The 26,329-nt window shown below is 43.4% G+C and overlaps 1 protein-coding gene across 1 annotated transcript in view; it reads left to right on the top strand.

The window, feature by feature from the left end:
* Positions 1 to 25,610, top strand: part of LOC126335695 (protein Wnt-10b-like) — a 537,337-nt gene extending 511,727 nt beyond the window's left edge. The window contains exons 5-6 of the mRNA XM_049999154.1: positions 5,278 to 5,444; positions 19,722 to 25,610. Of these exons, the coding sequence (XP_049855111.1) occupies positions 5,278 to 5,444; positions 19,722 to 20,148 (594 nt within the window). The 3' untranslated portion in view covers positions 20,149 to 25,610. The remainder of the gene's footprint in view (positions 1 to 5,277; positions 5,445 to 19,721) is intronic.
* Positions 25,611 to 26,329: the final 719 nt, after the last annotated feature.

The following is a 26,329-nucleotide window of genomic DNA, read 5'->3' as shown; positions in this document are numbered from 1 at the left end:
AGGTGAAAGCTATCATTGTAATTAACTCTCCTGCAATCAGCGGGGTGGTCAGGATGTGTGGGCATCCTGGAAAGAGCAGTAAGATAAATATGTAGCGCGGCTGACCATGGCACAGAAGTGGATATGTTTCCACATCCCTGTCGGTTCCATCCAGAAACTCATTGATACTCTTCCTGCATGTCTTGCAGATTTCCACCCTGAAAAGTGGTTATTCAGGCTTCTGACAGACCTAATCGTTATTGCGGAGAATAAGAAGAACGTAAATTAAAAGGTTGAAAATGATCCCAAACTACGTTAAAATTCTGCTTGCCACAGCGGTCGATTACAAAGTTGCGTATTATGAGAAGCAGACTGGAGTCATCAGCACGAGAGGCCGAAAGCAGTCAAAGGATAAGAAAGGAAAGGGCTGCGCATTGTCACCGCTAATATTTAATTGTAGTCTATATAGAACAGGCAATGACGGAAGAGAAAGAGTGCCGCGATGTCTAATTTGTTTTCCACAGACAAAAAATGCTTGATCTCTTTCGTTGGGACGTAGCAGTGGTCGTCGAAAGGGAACAGGTACTGACAGTGAGTCGAGTGTTTAATAAAATGTTATATATTTTAGCTAACATGCACATATATAGAAAGTCTAAATTAACGGCGATCTGGAGAGCTTAAACTTGGACAAGAGATTCGTGAGAGGAGGCCGAATACTGTATGGTGTTTACACTCGTGTTGTCTGTATACTTGATTCTCAGCCAGTAATACTGAGTGACCTGTGCGGTACTGTATTTAGAAACCGGTTCAACGTCTGGATTGTTTTTGTTTCGTGTTTTCATATAATACTCAGTGATACAAAGATGACCTGTGCGCTTTCTACTGGAACACCTCGCTCTATTATCATTAATAATTTTTCGCTTCAGCACAATATAATGATACAATGTGACACGCAAGAGCCACTTTTTAGCTAAATGAAGTGTAACGCGGAAAAGGTGCTCATGAAAAGAAACTTGTATGACAGGAAAAGAAGTTATGGGATCACGAATAAACAAAATCAGTATCGCACGCAAACTCATTATGATTTACAAGAAGAAGAATTTTTCGAACAATTGAAAAGTTGCTTATCACCAGTCACCTGCCCTGAAGCCTTATAAGCAGCAGAATGTCTGAAGTTTGTGAGAACAGGATTACTTAGAGGATTAGAATCTGTGGAACGGATGATTCTTGGGAAAATACTGGAATGTCGAAGAGCACGAGCAGAGCGAACCAAGAACCATACATCCATGTAGGAAGGATATCGGACACAGTCAGGAAAGGGAACATATTCTTCTGGGAATACAGGAATTAGAGCTTTAAAACAGATTGCTTTTCAGATAAAAAATTCAGACTACCAACTACCATACGTTTCCAGGACAGAATTAGGCTCATTAAGAAAACATCACTTGCAGATGAGGGAAGATGGTAGCAGAGTATGAGAATGAAAGAATACTAGACAAGGGTAATATACAGAGGAAAAGAAAGTGATGCAAATTATCGTAATCGTCAAGTAGTCAAAACGAAAAGAAGAAGAAAATATTGAGATACACTTGGAGATGGTCATTCTCCCGATACCCTCATTCCACATCAAACTATTCTGTTTCTTTCTTTTACTTAAACTGTGTGTAGCTCTTCTGATACTGTTTCGTTTCTCATACAACCTTTTATTCGACTAAGGGAACTCTTTCCCAGTCTCTACATTCTACTATTTGTTTCTTAGGATTGAGCTATCATTTGCATATTAGTTATTAGGCTACCAGTAAACTCCCTCCACCCCCAGACTCTCTGAAGAATCGAACTTCCATGTATAAAACAGCTTCAGATGCCTACCTTACGGAAGAGATAATGTGTTGAATATTTGAAGTTAAATGTGTAAAACCTTTATGGCTGAAAACGCAAAACCTCAATTATGTTAGTTTTATTAGTTTCGGATTACTCATCCAGAGGCTAACGGAAAAGTCAAAACCAAAAATGTTTATGACGCCATATGTCCGGAACTATATGTCGAACAATTTTGCAAGTACTGTCAGTGATACGTGTATGTTAGAACTGTCAACATAATATGTTGCGAATCGATTTAGTAGTAAACAACCGATCAGCGGAAATGCCATACAGGTGCTGAAATTTTATTGCATAAACAGCAAAATGTACTAAGCGATAAACATTTTTCCCATCATTATGTGGTAGAGTGTGTTAGCGAGAACATATTTTCAAATCGTTTGAAATTATGTGTAAAGTTTGTTGGAAGTCTTAAACTGCTTCAGTTCTCAAGTAATGCTGGGGTGATTTGCAAACTGTATATTCCGCTGGCTCAAGACACATACATAGTTTCCAACTTTAATTTCTTGTGTTGAACCTTTGACTTAAGTTTCTCCGTTAATGAGAAGACAGTTTTTAATTGGTTAAATAATTATATGAAACAACGAAAATCAATTTTTCTATGCCCCTGGAAGGCAGTCTGCCACTGAATGCAAGTGACTGTGTGACCGTTCTAGTGGTCTACATCTACATCCGCATCTACATTTATACTCCACAAGCCACCCAACGGGGTGTGGCGGAGAGCATTTTACGTGCCACTGTCATTACCTCCCTTTCCTGTTCCAGTCGCGTATGGTTCGCGGGATGAACGACTGCCGGAAAGCCTCCGTGCGCGCTCGAATCTCTCTAATTTTACATTCGTGATCTCCTCGGGAGGTATAAGTAGGGGAAAGCAATATATTCGATACCTTACCCAGAAACGCACCCTCTCGAAACCTGCACCGTGGTGCAGAGCGCCTGTCTTGCAGAGTCTGCCACTTGAGTTTGCTAAACATCTCCGTAACGCTACCACGCTTACCAAATAACCCTGTGCCGAAACGCGCCTCTGTTCTTTCGATCTTCTCCATCCCCTCTGTCAACCCGACCTGGTACGGATTCCACACTGATGAGCAATTCTCAAGTATAGCTCGAACGAGTGTTTTGAAGCCACCTCCTTTGTTGATGGATTTCATCTTCTAAGGACTCTCCCAATGAATCTCAACCTGGCACCCGCCTTACCAACAATTAATTTTATATGATCATTCCACTTCAAATCGTTCAATATGCATACTCCCAGATATTTTTTTAGACGTAACTGCTATCAGTGTTCGTTCCGCTATCATATAATCATACAATAAAGGATCCTTCTTTCTATGTATTCGCAGTGCATTACATTTGTCTATGTTAAGGGTTAGTTGCCACTCCGTGCACCAAGTGCCTATCCGCTGCAGATCTTCCTACATTTCGCTGCAATTTTCTAATGCTGCAACGTCTCTGTATACCACAGCATCGTCCTGTAATACGGCTACAGGGGCCGGCAGCGGTGGCCGTGCGGTTCTGGCGCTGCAGTCCGGAACCGCACGACCGCTACCGTCGCAGGTTCGAATCCTGCCTCGGGCATGGGTGTCTGTGATGTCCGTAGGTTAGTTAGCTTTAAGTAGTTCTAAGTTCTAGGGGACTTATGACCTAAGATGTTGAGTCCCATAGTGCTCAGAACCATTTGAACCATTTGAACGGCTACAGGGATTGGAAACAGAAATGAAACATGGCGGTAAACGCTTGCTAGAACATGAATTCAGATGGTGTCCGTGCCTGCAGGCTGCGCTGTTGTATTTGACCACAAATTGCACCTGTGAAATGTCCTAAATACGTTGCAAATGTCTGCTGTGTTGAGAAAAGTGCTCTGTGTAGATGTGAGAGCACTATGTCGGAGCTCAGTGAGTTCGATTGTGGGCCAACTTTTGGTGCTCGTATGGTGTATGCTTCTTTAACCAAGGAAGCAGAAATGTTTGTTGTTTCAAAAAGGCGCCGTATCGAAGATTTATGCCTCATACAGGGAAATCGGAAAAACGTCCTCCGCTAAGTCACAACGTGGACTTTGAAACTCTGTGACGAAAAACAACAGGATGATAACTGCAATAGTCACTGAAGAACTGAATGTAGCACTCGTGAACGTCGTAAGCACCAAAGCAACACGACGGGAGCTCCATAAGCAGGGAATTGCAGGGCCAGGTGGAATTTCAAAACTAGTCATCAGTGATATAAATCTCCATAGCAGGAAAACGTGCTGCCGAAGACAACTAAACTGTGATTATTGAACAACAGTCGGATGAGTCTTGTCTCATACCGTTTCAAACATTTTGGCCGAGTTTACGTTCCAAGAGTGGAGGTTCAGTGATTATTTTGGCAGCCATATCGTGGTATGTCATGAACTGCGTGGTTACTCCGAAAGGCCGCATTTCTGCCAAGGATTATGCGACCATTTTGGCTGATCAGGTCCATACTATGCTGCAGTGTTTGTTCCTCAGTGGTGATTCTCTGTTCCCAGATGACAGGGCCCCTGCTCACACAGCTCGCATCGTCCAGGACTTGTTTTGTGATTACGAGGCTGAATTGTTGCATCTCCCCTCACCACATCGCAGTATTGTTGAGGTTATGTGGTCAAGGAGACCGCATATAGTGGTTACACGTCTCGGTCACCTCTTGTTCGTATTGATGGCACATTGAACAGTGGACGTTACATTTCAGATGTGTTACGACCCGTGGCTCTACCTTTCATTCGAGCCCTACGAAACCCTACATTTCAGCAGGATAATGCACGACCACATGTTGCAGGTCCTGTGCGGGGCTTTCTGGATACAGAAAATATTGGACTGCTCCCCTGGCCAGCACATTCTCCAGATCTCTCACCAACTGAAAACGTCTGGTCAATGGTGGCCGAGCAACTGGCTCGTCACAATACGCCAGTCACTACTCTTGATGAACTGTGGTATCGTGTTGAAGCTGCATGGGCAGCCGTACCTGTACACGCCATCCACGCTCTGTTTGACTCAATGCGCAGGCGTATCAATGCCGATCTTACGGCCAGAAGTGGTTGTTCTGGGTACTGATTTCTCAGGATCTATGCACCCAAATTGAATGCAAATGTAATCACATGTCAGTTCTAATATAATATATTGTCCAATGCATACCCGTTTATCATCTGCATTTCTTCTTAATGGCCAGTAGTGTATTTTGCAGGGAAATGCTGTAAGGTTCCCTTGAAAGTCATGAAGGACCTGCGTTTTTCCATTCAGAGACGACTGGAAACTCCTTTGAATGCCAATTGCTTCATAATGTGTAGTGTTTCATATTTTTGTTCGGCCCTTGTATCAAGACTAATGACAAGAGGACCATCGGTGCTGTGCTCACGGTTAGACTGTCTGGCGACTGAAGCGCGCGGCGGGCTTGCGGCTGTTGCAGGCGCTGTCGAGCAACACGGTGCTGCGCTGCAAGTGCCACGGCATGTCGGGCAGCTGCGAGCTGAAGACGTGCTGGCGCGCCGTGCCCGACTTCCGGCGAGTCGGTGACGCGCTCATGGCGCGCTTCCGCACCGCCGTCCTCGTCGACCAGTCCAACCTGGGCAGCGGGTAAGGTCTTCATCCCACTGCGACAACTGTTGTCACATCTTTTGTGAGACGAGTCTGCATCAGAGTGGTAAAACTAAAAAAAAAAAAAAAAAAGCCACAAATGAAATATAAATATGCACCAAATGCCATGCTGGCATACACACACGCGCGCACACACACACACACACACACACACACACACACACACACACACACACACACACACACACACGTGCGCGCGCGCGTTCGCGCACACAAACTTGCATCATGTGATACTCCTCCTGGGTTTACAGCCAGGTCTTCAAGTCGCTTCAACACTTGATGGTCCAAGCCATCCATCATCTTCGGCTGTTGATCATTCTCGTTGATCTGACGCTACAGGGTGTTAGGCTGCTACAGGTGCAAATGAAAGAGGTTTGTGGAGGACAATGAAAGAAGTAAACAACCCTAATAAACAGGGACAGCCTATACGGGGTGTTCAAAAAGTCTCTCCGCAGTGCCGTACGATTGTTAGCCGCGCGTGCCGTTTGATTGTTCTCCTGCCTGGGTTACTTCCCTTCAAGTGGACTCTCCCAACATTCATTTTTTCTTCGTTTATCTCAGCTAGACTCAGTAGTATCATTGGTGCGTGTCGTTACGTGTTGACGTGAATGTTTAAGATTAGTGTCTTTGTTCGTCTGTTTCCTTTTTGTCAGTGTTAAAATGCTAACCATTGAAGAACATGTGTTTTTAGTCGAACAAGTGTTCAAATCTGGAGATAAATACACAGTTTCAATTCGTCAAACATTTAATTCAGTTTTCTCTGAGACAACACTCCCACATCGCGATAGTGTGCGGGATTTGATTAACAAATTTCGAAGTACGGGTTCAGTGACAGATGCACCGAGAAGTGGTCGTCCTAGCGTTTTGTCTGATGATAAACTACTCGATACTTCCGATAAAATGTCCATGAGTTAGAACAAGTGAGTAAGAAAACTCGCCCAGGAAATAGTGTCGGAAAGGCCCACGTAGCTGTAAGGTAAAAATTGGAGTTTTTCCCATACAAAGTAACAATCGTGCAAGAGCTGAAAAATACTGATCATGGCAAGAGACTGCATTATTCTCAATGCTTCAAAAATTTCATTTAACAAAATGGAAGGGATATTCTTAAAGAAACGTTTTTCACTAATGACGACTGGTATCATTTGTCCGGGTAAATGAACTCGCAAAACTCTCGTTTGGTTAGTACTGCAAATGCATTGTGTATTCATGAGAAACCACTTTATTCTGTGAAAATGGGAGTTTGGGTTACAATTTATGAGTCACATATTTTTCAATGAAACAATAAACGCACAACGATACTGCAGTGATATTCTGTGCCCAATCATATGAGAACTTGTGTTAAGTGAAATTCTGAACGGTTACTTTCAGCAAGACGGTACAACCGCGCATACAGCTCACGTTTCAATGTCACTGCTTGCTGATGATTTTGATGACCGCATAAATTCACCTTATCTTCTGGGGTGCAGCGAAAGCAACTGTCTTTAAAAACCGTCCAAAATCCATCGATGAATTGAAAACTGCAATATTCACTTTCACTGCTACTGTTAACAGAAGAAATGTTACAGCTTGCGTTTGGAGACATGATTAGACGAATTGAACTGTGTATTCAACAACAGGAGGGACACTTTCAACATTTAATGTGAAAATTTGTAAGTAAAAATGAATATTCAATAAATTAATAACTTGTATTTCACTGAATTTCAGTTCGGTATATTTACTGCGGCATACGGCACGCGCGGCTGACAATCATACGACTTTCTGATCACCCAGTACAATCGTTGTCGCAGATTCGTGCCATGTCATGTGTTCCTGAACAGCAACATCAAACTCTAGCGGTGCACCATAATGCATGTATCACATACACGTTTCACCATTAAGAGCGTCATCCAGATTGTTGGACATTAAAAGTGTTGTAAGACTGGCGTGACTGCGCTCGTGCACTTGTGCCTGGACCAAAACTTATTAGGATTGTTTGCTTGTGTTATTGTCCTCTTCTCGTCCCTTTCGTTTGTGCCTGTAACAGGAAAATACCCTGTGTAGGGTATCTGAGAGTATACAGCGCATGCGACAAGTGGCGTGAGTACTGTCCCAACTGCGAAACACACCAGCAGTGCTGCCGGCGGCGATGGCAAACAGAAACGAAACATCGCTGTCGCAGCTAATCGTTTAAAGCTGCTGCCGTTTCAGTCAAAGAATGTCGTATGTTATGCATGTGAGCGCACGGTTTCACGATTTGCTTAGAGGATATCTCTTGTTCCAATTAATAAGATTATCAGCCAGTTTAATTTCAATAAATTCCTTCAGAACACAATCCGAGTAAAGAGGACCGGCAGCATCCACCGCTGTCTCATTATGTTTCATTTCGTGTCCCTCGTTTAAGCAATGCTCTGCCACCGCGGTTTTTTAAGACTGTTGTAGCCGTATGTGCTTCCGACGTCCCACACACCAGTCCTCCACAATGACCAATGTACGCATTACTGCAGTGGCATGGAGCCAAATGGATCTAATGTCCTTAACCGTTTGTTGCAACAGTTTAATTCCATTAATACCAGCATTAAGTTTATAATGGAAGTGAAGATTAAATGGAAGTTCCCATTTGTGGAAATTCTCGTTTAAAAGAGCAATGATGATACTCTGTGGCAGAGAATTTACTGCAGACCTACACATACTCATGGCTGTCAGCAAGTGACTAACTGCATCCCACCACATCAACACACTGGCATCCTTAGCACGCTAATTCGAAGAGCGTTTCCTACATCTCAAGCGGAAAGTTTACCACAGCAGATTGAACACTGACAGTCCGTATTTAAACGCAGTGGATTTGCTGCTAGTATATTTGGTGGTAGCACCCACGGCACTTGGCGCATGTGCCGAACACACGCTGCTGGCCTACACAGGGGCGCCAGATCCGAAATATTATCAGACCGACGAGACTCCGCACAGTAGGCTCTCAGCTGAAGATGACGGCCAGGTGGACCGTCGAAATATTGTGTCTACTTGAATGAAAGGTTCAGTGGCAAATTCATAAAGAGTATCACAAGTCGTACTGGTGGGAAAGTTTAGGAAGTCATTAAAACCATGCATATACAGTTCTCAAATTAACAATGACAAAGGGAAATTCAGTGCTCATCTAGAGTGGATGCTACCGAACAGGCAACTATGTTTTTACCCATCCTGTTTCCTGCAATGACTGCTTAGTCACCTGCTTAGTCACTGGTGTCCTCAACAAATCTCCTCCCAAACCAGGCTAGATACCATCAGTATATTACTGTAACACAAACGACCAGCATCTTGGTTGTACCTATGTATGGGTTCAGTCGTTCCCCATATCTTTCATTTCAACCATACGACTGTGGAAAAAATAATCAGTGTCTGATGTCTAATATAGAACCACTCTATATTTAAGACAAGGTTAAACGCTTATTTCGAGGACATTATTCTTCTGTAAGGACTATTATTTTATTTTAAAATAACACTTTATTTAATAATTTAGAGGTTATTTAATTTCGTCCACTGGGCACTACAAAGTTATATCACACTATAAATTTTTATGAACAGGGTGATCTCGTGATGTTGTTACCATCTCTGAGGCATGATGGTGTCTTGTTCGTCCAACGGTTCTTACAGCTCCTTACAGTCGATCCTCAATTTCCTGCGTATGTACTTTGCACCCGAAATGGAATCCTAAATAGTCGTATTGATGATGTTTTGGGTTGACAAGAATCCCCACGCTACAGTTGTAAAGAGCCATCAACGGAGATTATTAGTCAAGGTGTGGGCAGTTACAGTTAATGGTTACGTTCTAGGCTCGTTTCGTCTTCGTCCCCAGTTAAACGCACCAGTGTACTCAGTGTTTATCAGAGACCTACTACCCATGATCCTAGAACATACCCAATTCGTTATTCGTCAACGGATGTGGTTCATACATGATAGAGCACCACCTCACTTTCGACTGAGAGGTTCGTGAATATCTGGTTCAGACATCCTCTGAAAACCTGAAGGGCAGAAGAGGTTCTGCTTCGTGACAGGCATGTTCACCTGTCCTCACCCACTTGATTTCTCCTCATGGAACCATACGACGAGTCTTGTTTACGAGACGCCTTTCTAGACTGAAAAAGATCTCCTGGACAGAATGCTCGCTGCTTGCGACGCGACCGGGAATATTAGACCGGGTACGACAGGCTTAGAGCTACGTCGCAATGTCTGCATTGGCGCTCTGGCCGCCATTGTGAACTGTTGTGCATGTAACAGCTTGTGAAACTAATGCACGATAACAGAATTCATTATCCCTGTACCGTAGACATGGGATTTTAAGTATTTGTCATGCTTGCGGTTTTACCACTACTTCAACACTGGAAATTGTCTGAGGGTACTGGGCAGTAATCAGTGGGAATACCGTACGTTGTGCTCAGGCTTCGGAGGTTGGGTCCCTTAGTTTGGGCGCTGCGCAAGCCTCAGAACTTGAGTAGATTTTCACTTGTATCTTTCGACTTGGCCGTTTCTGCACTAGCTTGAAGTGGAACGTGTTTCTACCTGGCCATGTGGCTTAGCAAGACCTCACCACGGCTAGATCTGCGGTTCTGTTTTCTCAGTGATACCATAACTACTGTAGTGGTTACTGTGTCTATTATTATATTAGTAGTAGTAGGAGGAGGAGGAGGAGTTTGTATTGAACATGTACAACATATAATTTAATGTTCAGTTAGATGTAAGAGTGAAACAATGAGCCCTACCCTGCAGGAGAAATAAATGCAAAATTAAAAACAGAAATATATAAAACAGGTAAGAGTGGCTGGTTGATTGTTTGACGAAATGAGATGAGCCAGTCACTCTGCAGCACACTGGAACCCCCAGCTTACACTACATACTATCAGATTAAAAGAATACGGACACCTGTTAGTGGACATAAATATGGCGTCCGTTCACCCTTCTTCTTTCTGACGGCTTTAACTCTGCTGGGATCACTTTCATTTAGGTGTCTGAATGTCTGTGAAGGAAAGGCAGCCAGTCCCTCCTCAAGATACTGAAGTTGAGAGACGTTAGTGATGTCGATGTTTTAATTCATCTCGAAGGTTTTCCGTTGAGTTCAGGCCGGGACTTTGGGCGAGCCAGCCCATTTCAGGAATGTTATTGTTCACCAACCATTGCCTCACAGGTGCTGCCCTGTGACACATTGCATTGTCGTCATTATACAGACGATCATCGCTTACGAACTGTTCCTCTACTGTGCGAAAAACACAATGCTGTGTTCATATCCTTCCTTATTTAGCCTTTTCTTAAGCGCATTAAGTGGGCTACATCATAACCATGACTACCACCTCCATACCACGGCACTGTTTCCTCCATACTTCACAGTTGGCACAGCGCATCGCGGAAGGTAACGTCCTCCAGGCATTCACCAAACTTCAAACCATGCCTTCACGCTGCCACAGGTATAGAGGAATTCATCGCTGCAAATCCCTCTTTTCCAATGATGCACTGTCCAGTGGGTCACTCCTTACTCTTCCTCGAGCGTCACTTAGCACTGACAACAGAAATGTATGGCTTATGCGGAGCAGCTCGAGCGCCGTACTCCACTTTTTTAGTTCGTACTGGACTGCTAATTGCACTTCGGAGCACAAGAGTAATTCCTGCCACTGGTTTCGTAAGACATTTTTAAAACCACACTCTCCAATTCTCGGCAGTCACTAAACGTCAGTACAGGAAGTCAGTCTAGTCTCGGTTTAGGTGTGGTTGGTCCTTCTTGTTTTCACTTTACCGTCACGTCACCACCAGGCGACTCGGGCAGCTTTGGAAGGGTTGAAATGTGCGTAGTTGAGTTCTTCCACAGGTGAGCTCTTCCTACCGACCTATTCTGCTGTTACTACTGCTGTGCTGACAACACAATATTCGCCACATGCTTTTCTAACGGCAGGTCCGCCTCTCGAGACAATAGTGGACAATTCCGCAATACATAGTGGTGTCCGGGTACTTTTGATCAGACGGCATAAATATCTCAGCGAGAGTCAAGACTTTACGCAAAATTTAGAAGTATTGCCTCTCTCAAGATGTCATTACAGAAAGTAGAGGCCAAGTCCCCTCTAAAATTTTCATCTGTTGTTGTTGTGGTCTTCAGTCCTAAGTCCCCTCTAAAATTTTGTTCTGTTTTTGTTGTTGTGGTCTTCAGTCCTGAGACTGGTTAGAAGCAGCTCTCCATGCTGCTCTATCCTATGCAAGCTCCTTCATCTCCCAGTACGTACTGCAGCCTACATCCTTCTGAATCTGCTTAGTGTATTCATCTCTTGGTCTCCCTCTACGATGTTTACCCTCCACGCTGTCCTCCAATACTAAATTGATGCCTCAGAAGATGTCCTACCAACCGATCCCCTCATCTAGTCAAGTTGTGCCACAGACTCCTCTTCTCCCTAATTCTATTCAATACCTCCTCATTAGTTATGTGATTTACTCATCTAATCATCAGCATTCTTCTGTAGCACCACATTTCGAAAGCTTCTATTCTATTCTTGTCCAAACTATTTTTCGACCACGTTTCACTTCTATACATGGCTACACAACATACAAATACTTTCAGAAACCACTTCCTGACACTTAAACCTATACTCGATGTTAACAAATTTCTCTTCTTCAGAAACGCTTTCCTTGCCATTGGCAGCCTACATTTCATATCCTCTCTACTTCGACCATCATCAGTTATTTTGCTCTCCAAATACCAAAACTCCTTTACTGCTTTAAGTGTCTCATTTCCTAATCTAATTCCCTCAGCATCACCCGATTTAATTCGACTACATACCATTTTCCTCGTTTTGCTTTTGTTGATGTTCATCTTATATCCTCCTTTCAAGACACTGTCCATTCCGTTCAACAGCTCTTCCAAGTCCTTTGCTGTCTCTGACAGAATTACAGTGTCATCGGCGATCCTTAAGGTTTCTATTTCTTCTCTATGGATTTTAATACCTACTCCGAACTTTTCTTTTGTTTCCTTTACTGCTTGCTCAATATACAGATTGAATAGCATCGGGGAGAGGCTACAACCCTGTCTCACTCTCTTCCCAACCACTGCTTCCCTTTCATGTCCCTCGACTCTCATAACTGCCATCTGGTTTCTGTAAAAATTGTAAATAGCCTTTCGCTCCCTGTATTTTACCCCTGCCACCTTCAGAATTTGAAAGAGAGTATTCCAGTCAACATTGTCAAATGCTTTCTCTAAGTCTACAAATGCTAGAAACGTAGGTTTGCCCTTCCTTAATCTATTATCTAAGATAAGTCGTAGGGTCAGTATTGCCTCAGGTGTTCCAACATTTCTACGGAATTCAAACTGATCTTCCCCGAGGTCGGCTTCTACCAGTATTTACATTCGTCTGTAAAGAATTCGCATTATAATTTCGTATCCGTGACTTATTAAACTGATAGTTTGGTAATTTTCACATCTGTCAACATCTGCTTTCTTTGGGATTGAAATTATTATATTCTTCTTGAAGTCTCAGGGTATTTCGCCTGTCTCATACATTTTGCTCACCGGATGGAAGAGTTTTGTCAGGACTGGCTCTCCCAAGGCTGTCAGTATTTCTAATGGAATGTTGTCTACTCCCGGCGCCTTGTTTCGAGTTATGTCTTTCAGTGCCCTGTCAAACTCTTCACGCAGTATCATATCTCCCATTTCATCTTCATCTACATCCTCTTCCATTACCATAATATTGTCCTGAAGTACATCGCCCTTGTATAGACCCTCTATATACTCTTTCCACCTTTCTGCTTTCCCTTCTTTGCTTAGAACTGGGTTTCCATCTGAGGTCTTTATATTCATACAAGTGGTTCTCTTTTCTCCAAAGGTCTCTTTATTTTCCTTTAGGCAGTGTCTATCTTACCCCTAGTGAGATAAGCCTCTAAATCCTTACATTTGCCCCCTAGCCATCCCTCCTTAGCCATTTTCCCTGCTCCTGTCGATCTCATTCTTGAGACGTTTGTATTCCTTAATGCCTGCTTCATTTATTGCTTTTTTATATTTTCTCCTTTCATCAGTTAAATTCAATACTTCTTCTGTTAACCACGGATTTCTACTATCCCTCGTCTTTTAACCTACTTGATCCTCTGCTGCCTTCACTATCTCATCCCTCAAAGCTACCCATTCTTCTTCTATTATATTTCTTTCCCCCATTCTTGTCAATCGTTCCCTTATGCTGTCCCTGCAACTCTGTACAACCTCTGATTTAGTCAGGTTATCCAGGTGCTATATCCTTAAATTCCCATCTTTTTGCAGTTTCTTCAGTTTCAATCTACAGTTCATAACCGATAGATTGTGGTCACAGTCCACATCTGCCCCTGGAAATGTCTTACAATTTAAAACCTGGTTCCTAAATCTGTGTCTGGCCATTATATAATCTATCTGATACCTTTTAGTATCTCCAGGCTTCTTCCAGTATACAACCTTTGTTCATTACTCTTGAGCCAAGTGTTAGCTATGATTAATTTATGCTCTGTGCAAAATTTTTCTGCCCTGTCGAAAAAATATATAATTCGTTAAGTTACACTGTGACATGTTGTAGGCATCAGATACTACGTGGTCCTGCCACTGTAGTATGACACCATTAGTTAATGGACAGTGTCATATTCAGAGCATGGTCAAGTCACCTTACCCTATCAAGGGACGACTCTGAGGTATGCGAAGACAGCACACTTGGCTCTATCGAGTTGAGCTCGTTGTCCCTCACGACCACACACTGTGCTACTCAACAGTGACAGCCTGCAGTGGATTGATATATTGTGTCGCATTGTGTTTTCTGCAAGTCTCTTTGCTCTCTTAGTCTTTTCACTCGCTTCCCCACATTCTCACGTGACCCGGTATCCTACATACAGACACACGCTTCCACTGCTGTTGAAGAAGGAGCAGTTAATTCTATAGCGTTTGCATTACTTTCTCCGCTGGGCGCGCTTGCTGCAAAACGTGAAGTGAACTAAAGAAATCATGTGCGTTTACATCTAATACACGAGACTTCCATCCTAACCAACCATCGGTAGATGCCTTCTGTCGAATAAACAGGGGAACGCCTAAACTTTTTGGGGTTGAAACTGATGTTTGAGTGAGTTTGTCGCCCTGAAAGAGACCTGTTTAGAAATGAGTTATTCAACGCTAAACTGGAAACAGCCTTCAGCAAAGCAACGAAAACTGGCACCTTGACACACAATACGGCAGACCGGTGACTAAACCACTTCATGGATCACGGGTTCGCACGATGAAATTGTGCAAAACGTTTCAGCTCTGGACTTGAACCATTTTTAGCAGACATGTTAGGAAGTAGCACATAAAATATGAATGAAAACAGAGGACGTCCTTCTAGTAAATGGCAATCCTCCCCGTTAATGTAGCTATAATTTTAGGTGGAAAACGAATAGACTGTGAGCACTGTTCTGCTGTGGTACCTAAAGGGGTTGTTTTTGTTGTTGAGGTCCTCAGTCCGGAGGAACTGGTTTGTGCATCTCTCCGTCCTGTGCAAAGCCTCTTCTTTTCTGTGTAACTGTTGTAGCGAACATCCATTGAAACCTGCTTACTCTGTTCCAGCTTTTGTGGCCTTCCACAATTTTTGCGTCCTGTAATTCCCTCCATTATCAAAATGACGATTTCTTGATGAGTCAGGTTGTGTTCTATCAATCGACTCTTCTTTTAGTCAGTTGTGACATAAAGGTTTTCCCAAGTCGTCGTTATTTTTTCGATCTACCCATCCGAGCTTAAGCATTCTGCTGTAGCATCACACCTCAAAAGCTTCTAACCTCTTCTTGTCTCAACTGTTTGTTGTCTACGTTTCACTTTCCTACAAGGCTACACTACACGCACATACCTTAAGAAAAGGCTTACTAACATTTAAATTTTATATTCGTTGTTAATGAATTTGACCGGCTGGGTTAGCCGAGAGCGCTAATGCGCTGCTTCCTGGACTCGGGAAGGCGGGCCAGCCCCGGATCGAATCCGCCTGCCGGATTAACGACGAGGGCTGGTGTGCCAACCAGCCTGGATGTGGTTTTTAGGCGGTTTATCCACATCCCTCTAGATGAATGCCGGGATGGTCCCCACGTCCCGTCTCCGTTACACGACTCACAGACATTTGCAACACATCCGCACTTTTCCATGATTTACACTAGACGCACACAGATGGGGTACTCTGATTCTGTCCCAGAGGATACGGGGTGGTGGCAGGAAAGGCATCCGGCCACCCCTTCCAATTAACATGCCAAATCCGATATAACCACGGCAACCCCGGGGAAAATGCGGGACGAAGGGGCAAGCGATAGCGATAGATAGATTCGTTGTTAACGAATGTTTTCTACCTATTGCCATTTCTATTTTCAGCTTCCACCTTTGTTTTCTTAGCTTAGTTCTAACTTCCCATCTGAATTCTTAATATTCAAACAGCTGTTTCCCTTTTCCCCAAAGGCCTCTCTAATTTTTCGATATGTGGCACCCATCTTTTCCCTAGTTATGCACGCTTCTACAGCGATGCATTTGTCCTCTTGGCATCCTTGCTTAGCCATTTTTGACTGTCCATCAATCGTACATTTTATTTTTCTGTATTCATACCTACCTCCTTCATTTCCCGCATTTTGCTATCAAGGTTTTCTTCTGGGGCTTGTATTTCTGCCAATTTGACTCTCTGCTGCCTTCACTATTTCAGCTCTCAAAGCTACCGATTCGTCTTCCGATTCGTTTTCTGTTGTTTTTCTTTCTCCGTCGATCGTTGCCTACTGGAAATATATTGTCGTAGGATACTCTTAGCAGTGCCAGTTGTGTTGAGAGTTCGAGCGGCGCGGTCTATTTCCCGACAAATTTTTATGAAGCGACTGCCATGAAGTGTTTTCCTCAGTCAACAGTCTGTGCCGCTACGGATCCTATCTCGGTAAAGCGACGATACACAGCATCAGACGTTGGATGATACAGTTTTAGGGAGGCGTGCCAGAAAGTTTGTGCAGCGGTGCAAAGCCAATGTGCCAAGATCGCTTATTGGTTAGGGTGTCTATCTAGTGAGCACGAGACCTGGGTTCGAAACCTGGTCTTGGTACAAATTTTCTTTCTTCACATCAGTCTTCATATGCAGGGTGGTCCATTGATCGTGACCGGGCTAAACATCTCAAGAAATAAGCGTCAAACGAAAAAACCACAAAGAACGAAACTTGTCTAGCTTGAAGGAGGAAACCAGATGGCGCTATGGTTGGCCCGCTAGATGGCGCTGCCTTAGCTCAAACGGATATCAACTACGTCTTTTTAAATAGGAACCCACACTTTTTATTACATATTCGTGTAGTACGTAAAGAAATATGAACATTTTAGGTGGAAAATATTTTTCGCTTTGTGATATAGGCGCTGTAATAGTCACAAACCTGTAAGTACGTGGTATCACGTAACATTCCGCCGGTGCGGACGGTATTTGCTTCGTGATACATAACCCGTGTTAAAATTGACCGTTTACCAATTGCGGAGAAGATCGATATCGTGTTGATGTATGGCGACTGTGATCAACGGGCGTGTGCTATGTATGCTGCTCGGTATCCTGGACGACATCATCCAAGTGTCCGGACCGTTCTCCAGATAGTTACGTTATTTAAGGAAACAGGAAGTGTTCAGCCACATATGAAACGTCAACCACGACCTGCAACAAATGATGATGCCCAAGTAGGTGTTTTAGATGCTGTCGCGGCTAATCCGCATATCAGTAGCAGACAAATTGAGCGAGAACGGGGACTCTCAAAAACGTCGTGTTGATAATTCTATATCAACATCGACTGCACCCGTACCATATTTCTATGCAACAGGAATTGCATAAAGACGACTTTGAACGTCGTGTACAGTTCTGCCGCTGGGCACGAGAGAATTTACGGGACAGTGACAGATATTTTGCACGCGTTCTATTTAACGACGAAGCGTCATTCACCAACAGCGGTATCGTAAACAGGCAAAACATGCAGTACTGGGCAACGGAAAATCAACAATGGCTGCGAGAAGTGGAACATCAGTGGCCTTGGGGGGTTAATGTATGGTGCAGCATTATGGGAGGAAGGATAAATGGGGCCTATTTTATCGATGGCAATCTAAATGGTGCAATGTATGCTGATTTCCTACGTAATGTTCTACCGATGTTACTACAAGATGTTTCACTGCATGACAGAATGGTGATGTACTTCCAACATGATGGATGTCCAGCACATAGCTCGAGTGAGGTTGAAGCGGTATTGAATAGCATATTTCATGACAGATGGATTGGTCGTCGAAGCACCATACCATGGCCCCCACGTTTACCGGATCTGACGTTCTCGGATTTCTTTCTGTGAGGAAAGTTGAAGGATATTTGCTACTGTGATCCACTGACAACGCCTGACAACATGTGTCAGTGCATTGTTAATGCATGTGCAAACATTACGAAAGGCGAACTACTAGCTGTTGAGAGGAATGTCGTTACAGGTGTTGCCAAATGTATTGAGGTTGACGGACATCATTTTGATCATTTATTGCATTAAAGTGGTATTTACAGGTAATCACGCTGTAACAGCATGCGTTCTCAAAAATGATAAGTTCACAAAGGTACGTGTATCGCTTTGGAACAACCGAAATAAAATGTTCAAACGTAACTCCGTTCTGTATTTTAGTTTAAAAAACCTACCTGGGTTCGAATCATGGTCTTGGCACAAATTTTCTTTCTTCACATCAGTCTTCATATATACATTATAGATGTAACTCTTCAGGCTTTTCCGGCTAGATCTTGACGTGTGGAATAATCGGGTCTACTGCCGGATGTTTGTGTCACTCTGGCACAATGTTTCCGCCACGTAACTCGTTGCCTTCTTCAGGTGCTATCTGAAACTGCCGTGTTGGAGGATCTTGTCCAGTATTTGGTGGACTAGGCGGGCGAAGACGTCCGCCGGACCACCAGGGAAGTGCCAACACCTCAGGAGAAGCGCCAAGCGGGCGCTGACCACGAACGGTACGCCAAACGCGGGTCCTGCCCCAGACAGCTGCCACGACCACAGATGGTGGACGAGCCGGGCGCGGACGTCCGTGGGAGCAGTAGGGAGGGGCCAAAACATCAGGAGCAGCACCTGGCGGGCGCGGGCCGCGAACGGAACGCCCGACACAGGACAGGCCTCAGAGAGCTGCCACAGATGGCACCCAAGTCGGGCGCGGACGTCCGAGGGAGCACCGGGGAAGAGACAACATATTACAAGCAGCGCCAGGCGGGCGTGGACGGCAAAGAGAGCACCCAGCGCCCTCTGGGCATAAATACTGGACAAAAATCTAAGATTCGCCCATCACATCAGAGAGGCTTGAAACAAGGGCTCTGCCTGGCATCATCCTGCCAGCCATACTCTACAGATCAGAAGAGTGGATCATGGCAGCAGACACCAATCTCAAACAGTTGGAAATCATCCAAAACAAAGCCTTCCAAATCGTTGCGGACGCTCCGTGGTTCTCGAGCAATGATGAGATAAGAGCAATGTTAGGACAGCCCTCATTCTATCATCTCATAAAGCAGAAATCATTAAAATTCTATGAATCATCCAACGCATCACCACACTATCTCATCAACTTTCTGGGAAGGAATGAAAACCCTGACCAGAGAGCAACAATCACTACCATCCATCGCCAATTCAGGTGATAGTCATACGTATTCATGGCTCAAATGGCTCTGAGCACTATGGGACTCAACTGCTGCGGTCATTAGTCCCCTAGAACTTAGAACTACTTAAACCTAACTAACCTAAGGACATCACACACATCCATGCCCGAGGCAGGATTCGAACCTGCGACCGTAGCAATCGCACGGTTCCGGACTGCGCGCCTAGAACCGCGAGACCACCGCGGCCGGCATACGTATTCATACGCAGACATAAAACTACATCATCATCGCCGCCGCCTCCACTAACATCATCCACCCAGGGGAAAACCGACCCCTAGCCAATACCGTGTAACACCCGAATCCGCACCACCAAGGAACATTTCGTAAGACAGACCGTTTTCAAGGACGCCGGTTCTTCAAACACGTCATTGGTATAGACCCAGCCATTTCATGTCAACACGGCAGTCTGAGGTAGCACCTGATGAAGGCAACTAGTTACGTGGCCGAAGTATTGTGCCAGAGCGACACAAACATCCGGCAGTAGACCCGATTATTCCGCATGCCTACATCAGAGATGTTTGAGATTGAAAAGCTCCATTAAGTGTCTGAAGATGAGACGGTGTATCGAAACCTCCTAACTGATTGCTTTCCACAACAGTTCTCCTCTGACGATCGCCGAAGACAACACGAGGCGGCCGTCGTCCGGTGAGCGGAGCGACGAGGCGAAGCCGGGGGCGGCTGGTGGTCGCGGCGGCGGGGGCGGCAGGTCGCGGGGGCGGCGGAAGCGTCGGCGGAGGCGGCGCAAGTTCCCGGCGCTGGGCGAGCTGTCGCGCGACCTGCTCTACTACCAGCGGTCGCCCACCTTCTGCGAGCGCGACCCTTCGGTCGACTTCCCGGGCACGGCGGGCCGGCGCTGCAACCGCACCTCGCCGGGCACCGACAGCTGCGCCTCGCTGTGCTGCGGGCGCGGCTACGACGTCTTCCGGCAGCGGCGCGTCGACCGCTGCCAGTGCCGCTTCCACTGGTGCTGCCGCGTGGCCTGCCAGAACTGCACCGTCGAGGAGTGGGTCACCGTCTGCAAGTGACGCCGCGCCGGCGCCGGCGCCCCATCCGTCTCTGCTGACCGCAGTCCCTGCAGCGCGCGCTGCGAGGTCGTCGCGTGTGACGCTACGGCGCTTCTGACGGTACTCGCCCCACTGCCAACCGAGCGTGTCCGAGAGCCGCTCGACCATCCACGAGAAGAACGCGTCTTGTCGCACTAACTAGAGGGGTACTTCACGCGCAAACGCCCTTTCTTAAATACATACAATGTATTCGAGATCTTCACTCATTATCTAACGTGCTCACCGTCACGTTTCTCCGTAGGCAAATCCCCACATCTGCTTTCCAGAGGTTTCTAATAATTCCAAGACGCGCGATGCATTAACGTTCTAATACCCTTTCGAAGCAGGTAACTTACTTCTCAGCGGCATGGCTAGGAATGTGTGTATTATTCCTTAAGTGTTACTATTCAATTTGATGAGAAAAACGCAGAGTGAAGCAACAACGGTTAATGGATCACAGCTTTCCAATGAAAACCAAAGCCAAAATTCGGTCTCTCAGTGGCTAGCCTAACATAAAATTTCTCACAGCATGTCATTACCCAAGACACCACGTTTGTTGAAACATCTCGACGTGTCTGCATAGATCTCGGCGTCGGATAGGAACACTTTCATTTGGACAGCGCAGCATAGTAATGTGTAAAAAATTATGTATTCTGATCTTTTAGCTTTCTTCGCGAAAATAACGACTATCATGTCTCTGTGATTATCAGTCGGCTTAATGTTCTCATTTTCCTTCCCCGATATTTCGAAAACATCCCTATTTGAATGCGTCAAGTGTCAGATGCAGAAGTGGTTGAACGAAAACTGTAACAAGGATGCCCTCTAGCGATTTATTTTATAAATATCAGAAGAAGTGGCAGTAAATGGCGTTCACAGAATTCAAGTCAGGACTTCGTCGCTTTACCACCGTAATACTTAACTTGTTACGTACTTTATCCAAGCCGGCCGGAGTGGTCGTGCGGTTCTGGGCGCTACAGTCTGGAGCCGAGCGACCGCTACGGTCACAGGTTCGAATCCTGCCTCGGGCATGGATGTGTGTGATGTCTTTAGGTTAGTTAGGTTTAATTAGTTCTAAGTTCTAGGCGACTGGTGACCTCAGAAGTAAAGTCGCATAGTGCTCAGAGCCATTTGAACCATCTGAACTTTATCCAAACGTAGCTTTGTAGACGTCACACAAGATTTCTCTGATGTCTTCTGAGAACCTACATTTTTCTGCTACAGATGAGCGACAGACGGAAAATGACGTACCCAATCTCTTACAAAATAATTTTTCCGTAGCATAAAACGGCGTGCGACACCTTTAGTGTGATACTAATGGCAAAGTCCATACACGAATGTTCGAATATTGACTTCTTTTGTTAGTTACATTTAGTTGCGAAAGTAAAATCTTTCATAAGCCTCGGATCAGCCTCTCTCAGCCGAATGTCATTGCTTGCATGTAAACCCATGATACGTCCGCCCGCTTGCGTAAAAATAATGGTAGTCATCGGTAATGCTCAACCAAATCGCTAATGAGCTGTAACAGCTTACCATCGTAACCTACAGATGTGAGGAGAACTTTCATTTTATTAACATCAGTATTAATAATTTTTATTTTTAATTCATCAGTGTGTACTGGCTCCTTTCTTATCACTCCACCCTCCCTCACAAACAGGTCATTAGCAGCTACTTTTCACGATTATTTGCGTCCAACTCTCACTGCTTACTTCCAAAAAGGACTAACTTCAGAATAAACACTTTATAATGTGCACTTGGAGCGAAAATAATGATATTGTAGTAATTTTTGGACGGAGGTGAATATAATACCAAAGATGCAAGTTCCATCACAGAAAGTGGTAATACTAAAAAATACATCACTTACGAAAATTAAGCACTACTTTAGCGAGAAACAATATACATAGGTCAAACAGAAGAAACTGTCTGCCGCGAACAGTGCTTACACATGACTCTATTATTCTATATTTACAACAAAAAAGTTTATAATCACAAGTATTAATGATGAGCTTACTGAAGAGAAATTATCCCTGTCATGTTGTTTCACTTCTCTGTGAAGTTGATGAATAGATCCTCAAACTATGAACCTAGTAGGGAGCGCTAAGAATAGTACGACAGATTTTGTCGTAAGACACGTGTGAATTAGCTTTGTGTGTTATCCTTCTCAACGCGGTCCTTCACTCCAAACCATTTGCAGGTTGGAAACAGAAACATCTAGGGCATATCATTCTGTAATGTAATCATGTACGTAAATTTTACCCCGTTATTTCATTTTAACTCAACAACTGCCAAACAAATAGACTTACACAAACTTATCCACGTCTGAATACCTATTCCGTGCAGACACAAAGTGAACTATATATCGGTAACATAGAGTCGTTGGTTATTTATCTGTTTTTATAACTCAAATACATTTTAGAGGGGCATATTTACCTGGCTTTCTGAACTGTCCGTAGACTCATTACTACCAGGGCTGTGCTGTCACTTTCAGGACTTTGTCGTTTTACTACGTTAATATGGCAATGTTGCAGACATCGCAGAAGATTTCTGTCATGTCCTCTGAGGACCGACATCATCGTAAGGTTCAAATGGAAAGAGACGTACTTTATGTCGTACAACATAATTTTTCTATAGTACCAGCTGCAATGAGAATACAGCGCTCAGCGAGTTCAATATTAACCAGAAGGACATGGGTGAAGACATTTTCAGTATAAATAAAAATACTTAAGTTTATACCTACATAGAAGGCGGGTGAAGAAAGAGCATGTTACTTTCGTTACGCTAGTGTATTTTTTATATTAGGAAGAACTCCGCTAACAGCTGGTAAAATTGTTGTTTATTATAACATAACCGGTTTTGGAACTTTAAGCCGCTTCATCAGGTGCAACAACGTTAAAAGATCATAGGCGTAACTATCGCTCCCAAGTATTCTTTACCTTTCGCTCGCCAAGGTGTTTACGACATTCTCTAAACAGTAAATTTTGTTATGATCTTTTAACGTTCTTGCACCTGATGATGCGGCTTTAAGCCGCGAAACCGGTTGTGTTTTAATAAACAGCTACAACAATTTTAGCTGCTGTTAGCGGAGCTCTTCCTAATATCACAGAAGGGATGTAATGCCTTAGTTACTACTTTGGACAGCTACGATCTGTAAACTGTGAAAAAGTATTTCTTCAATGTTCCATCATATTTGATGTATATAACGCACAGCCTGTGGGTGATTTTTTTGGGGGGGAGGGGGAGGGGAGGGAAAGGGAAGAAGGGATCTCTGAGGTTTTACAAGTTTCTTTGGTGCTGAGTAAAGATGTCTTTCGGTTGCGTTTATTCATTGCTCACACATTTTCTGGCATATCAGTTTCGACTAAGACGATTGGCGGACACGCAAAATCATAGTACACTAATGTTTTTCGATAATTATTTTAAGTTTCAGAATAATCGTTAGAAATACCTGACACTATTCTTTCTGCAGAATCATTTACTTATCTAACCTCGCAAACGCCTGGTTTCATGCTTCTCCACAAAAACTAAATAAAAGTTGTGCTATATGTTGGTCGATCATCTACAGATATCGTCCCAGTGTATCTAATGACCTGAAAGTTCCTTCTGAGAAGAACTCAGAGTACGTGGCAATAAAAACCAATTTCCGTGGCCTCATAGGAGAGGTTTGTACTCCAATAATTCTGACTGCAGCATTATCCGGAAAAAAATCTATACCCACGGGCACAATATGTTCCCAGCCCTTAGATCGTTAGCCAAAACACTATGAAGGATGTCTCCATAGAACGTACTAAGGTTTGCACTTATTATGCCGTCAATCTGTTGCTTTAGGATTCAAAGATAAACAGATCATGAGCAGGTCAAGATTAGACACATTCACCGTGATTTGAGGGAATTACATTACGTACTGAAATAAAATGACTCCAAAAGAGTTGTAGATATGTTTCTTTTGGCTACCTCGTTGTCAAGAATGCCTCATAAAATCCATTGTTAACGTATGGCTCAATAAAATATCTCGAGTGTACTGCTATTTCTGAATATTATGGATTCCCTAAGGCTATCTGAAAATCGTTCTATGAAAATGTGCGCTGTTGTTAATAAAAATATTTAACATAGAAAAGCTCCACTTTATGAGATTTTGTATGATCCTTCAATCAAATGCTTTGCTCAGAATGTTTGTGTATTCCCTAAGCTTCCCAACGGTGATAAAGGCAGACAGAATAGTGGTCGTTTCTATTGTACGAATTGAGTTGACAGTAAACTGTATGTCTACAGAAGCAGATATCCTTCGGGTTTTAGCAAGGTTTTATTATAATTTTAGCGTTTACGGAGATACTGTAAGGTATCGACGCAATATATATTTCTGTAAACTGACAGCTAGCAGTCCCATCCCACTCCTGGAATCACGTTCTCTTCTTATTATCACCGCAAGAACCTTTTTGTTTCAGCAAACCTTGAATTGGATACATATGGTACTACTAACGTCTCCATTTTCCGTTTTGTTGCAAGCGACGTTTCATTTTGCACAGATAAGTACAGTTTATGTCATAATATCGCTTGTGTTAGCAATGGCTGCCTTAAAAATCTAGCAAGACCACTCACTTCATCGAATTTGCTTTAGATCTAACTATCGTGACTTCCTCTATCGGACAAAGTTGTCGTTGCGAAGACATTCAGTGAGAGTTTTCAGACAGCAGGAGACCCTTCTCTGTTTTGACACGAACGCAGAATTAGACTTCTGAAATACATAATTCAATTGAGTGAAGGCTGTTTCTACAACCTTTTGTCGGGTTTCTCGGCCACAAAAAGTAGCACCTTTCGGCTAAAGACTAAAGAAACCTTATAGTTCTGCCGTGAAGCAATAAGCACGAAGATGACATTTTGACGGATTTCAGATGTTGCCCATTACAACATTTTTAAAGTATTTACTGTCGAAAATCGTCTTTCCTTTAAGATTTTATTTCTGTATTTACGAAATAACATGCTTTCCTACAACCATACAATGGATGTATTTCTTATAAGAACATTGATCTCTTTACCTCCATTCTAATTCTTTTTCTCAAATATTATTCGATATCTAAATTGAAGGTATACTTAAGTTTCAGTACATGCAACTTTTGTCATACATTAGAATGTACTTCATTTCGATAATTAAGTGAAAAATTTGAAATTTTAGTAAGATATTGTCTAACGGAAGTATAAAAGTGTTTTCAGTATAAGTTATTATTCGTCAAAATGTATAAAAATTATTAGTTGTAATTACAACTTTCTAGAAATATTATTTATGTTTATTATTTAAATTATTTTAGTCAGTAATCATCAGGTTAATGTGTAAAGCTCTCACTGCATTCGTAATGCAGAAACATCCAACTCTTCAGAAACAATGTACGGTGTTTTTGTGTAGAGTTTGTGTATACAGTATTACTAGTGTTACAATAAATGGGTTCCTTCTGAGAGTGAATAAGTGTTTTCGTGATTCCCGGATCCCAAACAAAGTGCAAAGCTGCTTGATTAGTCTGGACATACATACATATTTTCTCATCCAGTACCTTATTATGGTGGCCGATTTAGTCATCACCTGAAACTCACTTCTCCGCTTCATTCCGCACTACTGCAGTGTTTATTTTTTGTTATGAAAAAGCGATCCAGCAATTACGGCCTCTGACTCAACTAGTTATGTGGCTCTAGGGGCAAGATGTAGCCGCTTCAAGTCTTAGTGGATGAGAAAAAGGTCATCTTCACTATTTGATGCTGCAATTGTTCATACCACACGCATACACAACACTCTACACTTCTCTACAGAAAGGTGAAACTCAACGGCAAACCAACTACTCTATTAACAGGACCTCGCCCAGAACATCAGTGTCGGGTCATCGCGTTACTCCTGACTCTCATTGGTTAGTATGCAATTCACAGTGTTCTTCAGAAAAGTATATTAGAAGAATATTTTATGGAGGACATAGACAGGATCCTAACGTTATATTTCCATTCTCTTCACACTGAGGATGAAAAAAAATTACTAGATCAAAAACACAAACCACTCGACAGAAGAGAAATACATTTTAATCAATTCTCAGTTTTGAAAACATCTCTTTTACTATGATTACAAAAAGTTTTCAGTATAAGATCGAGTGTAGGATGATGTGATAAGAAAGAGGGAATCTCCAGTTCA

The sequence above is a fragment of the Schistocerca gregaria genome, chromosome 2 (assembly GCF_023897955.1).
Source record: "Schistocerca gregaria isolate iqSchGreg1 chromosome 2, iqSchGreg1.2, whole genome shotgun sequence".
Classification (NCBI taxonomy): Eukaryota; Metazoa; Arthropoda; class Insecta; order Orthoptera; family Acrididae; genus Schistocerca; species Schistocerca gregaria.
The sequence above is the reverse complement of the archived record's forward strand: the minus strand, read 5'-3'. Positions and strand labels throughout refer to the sequence as shown.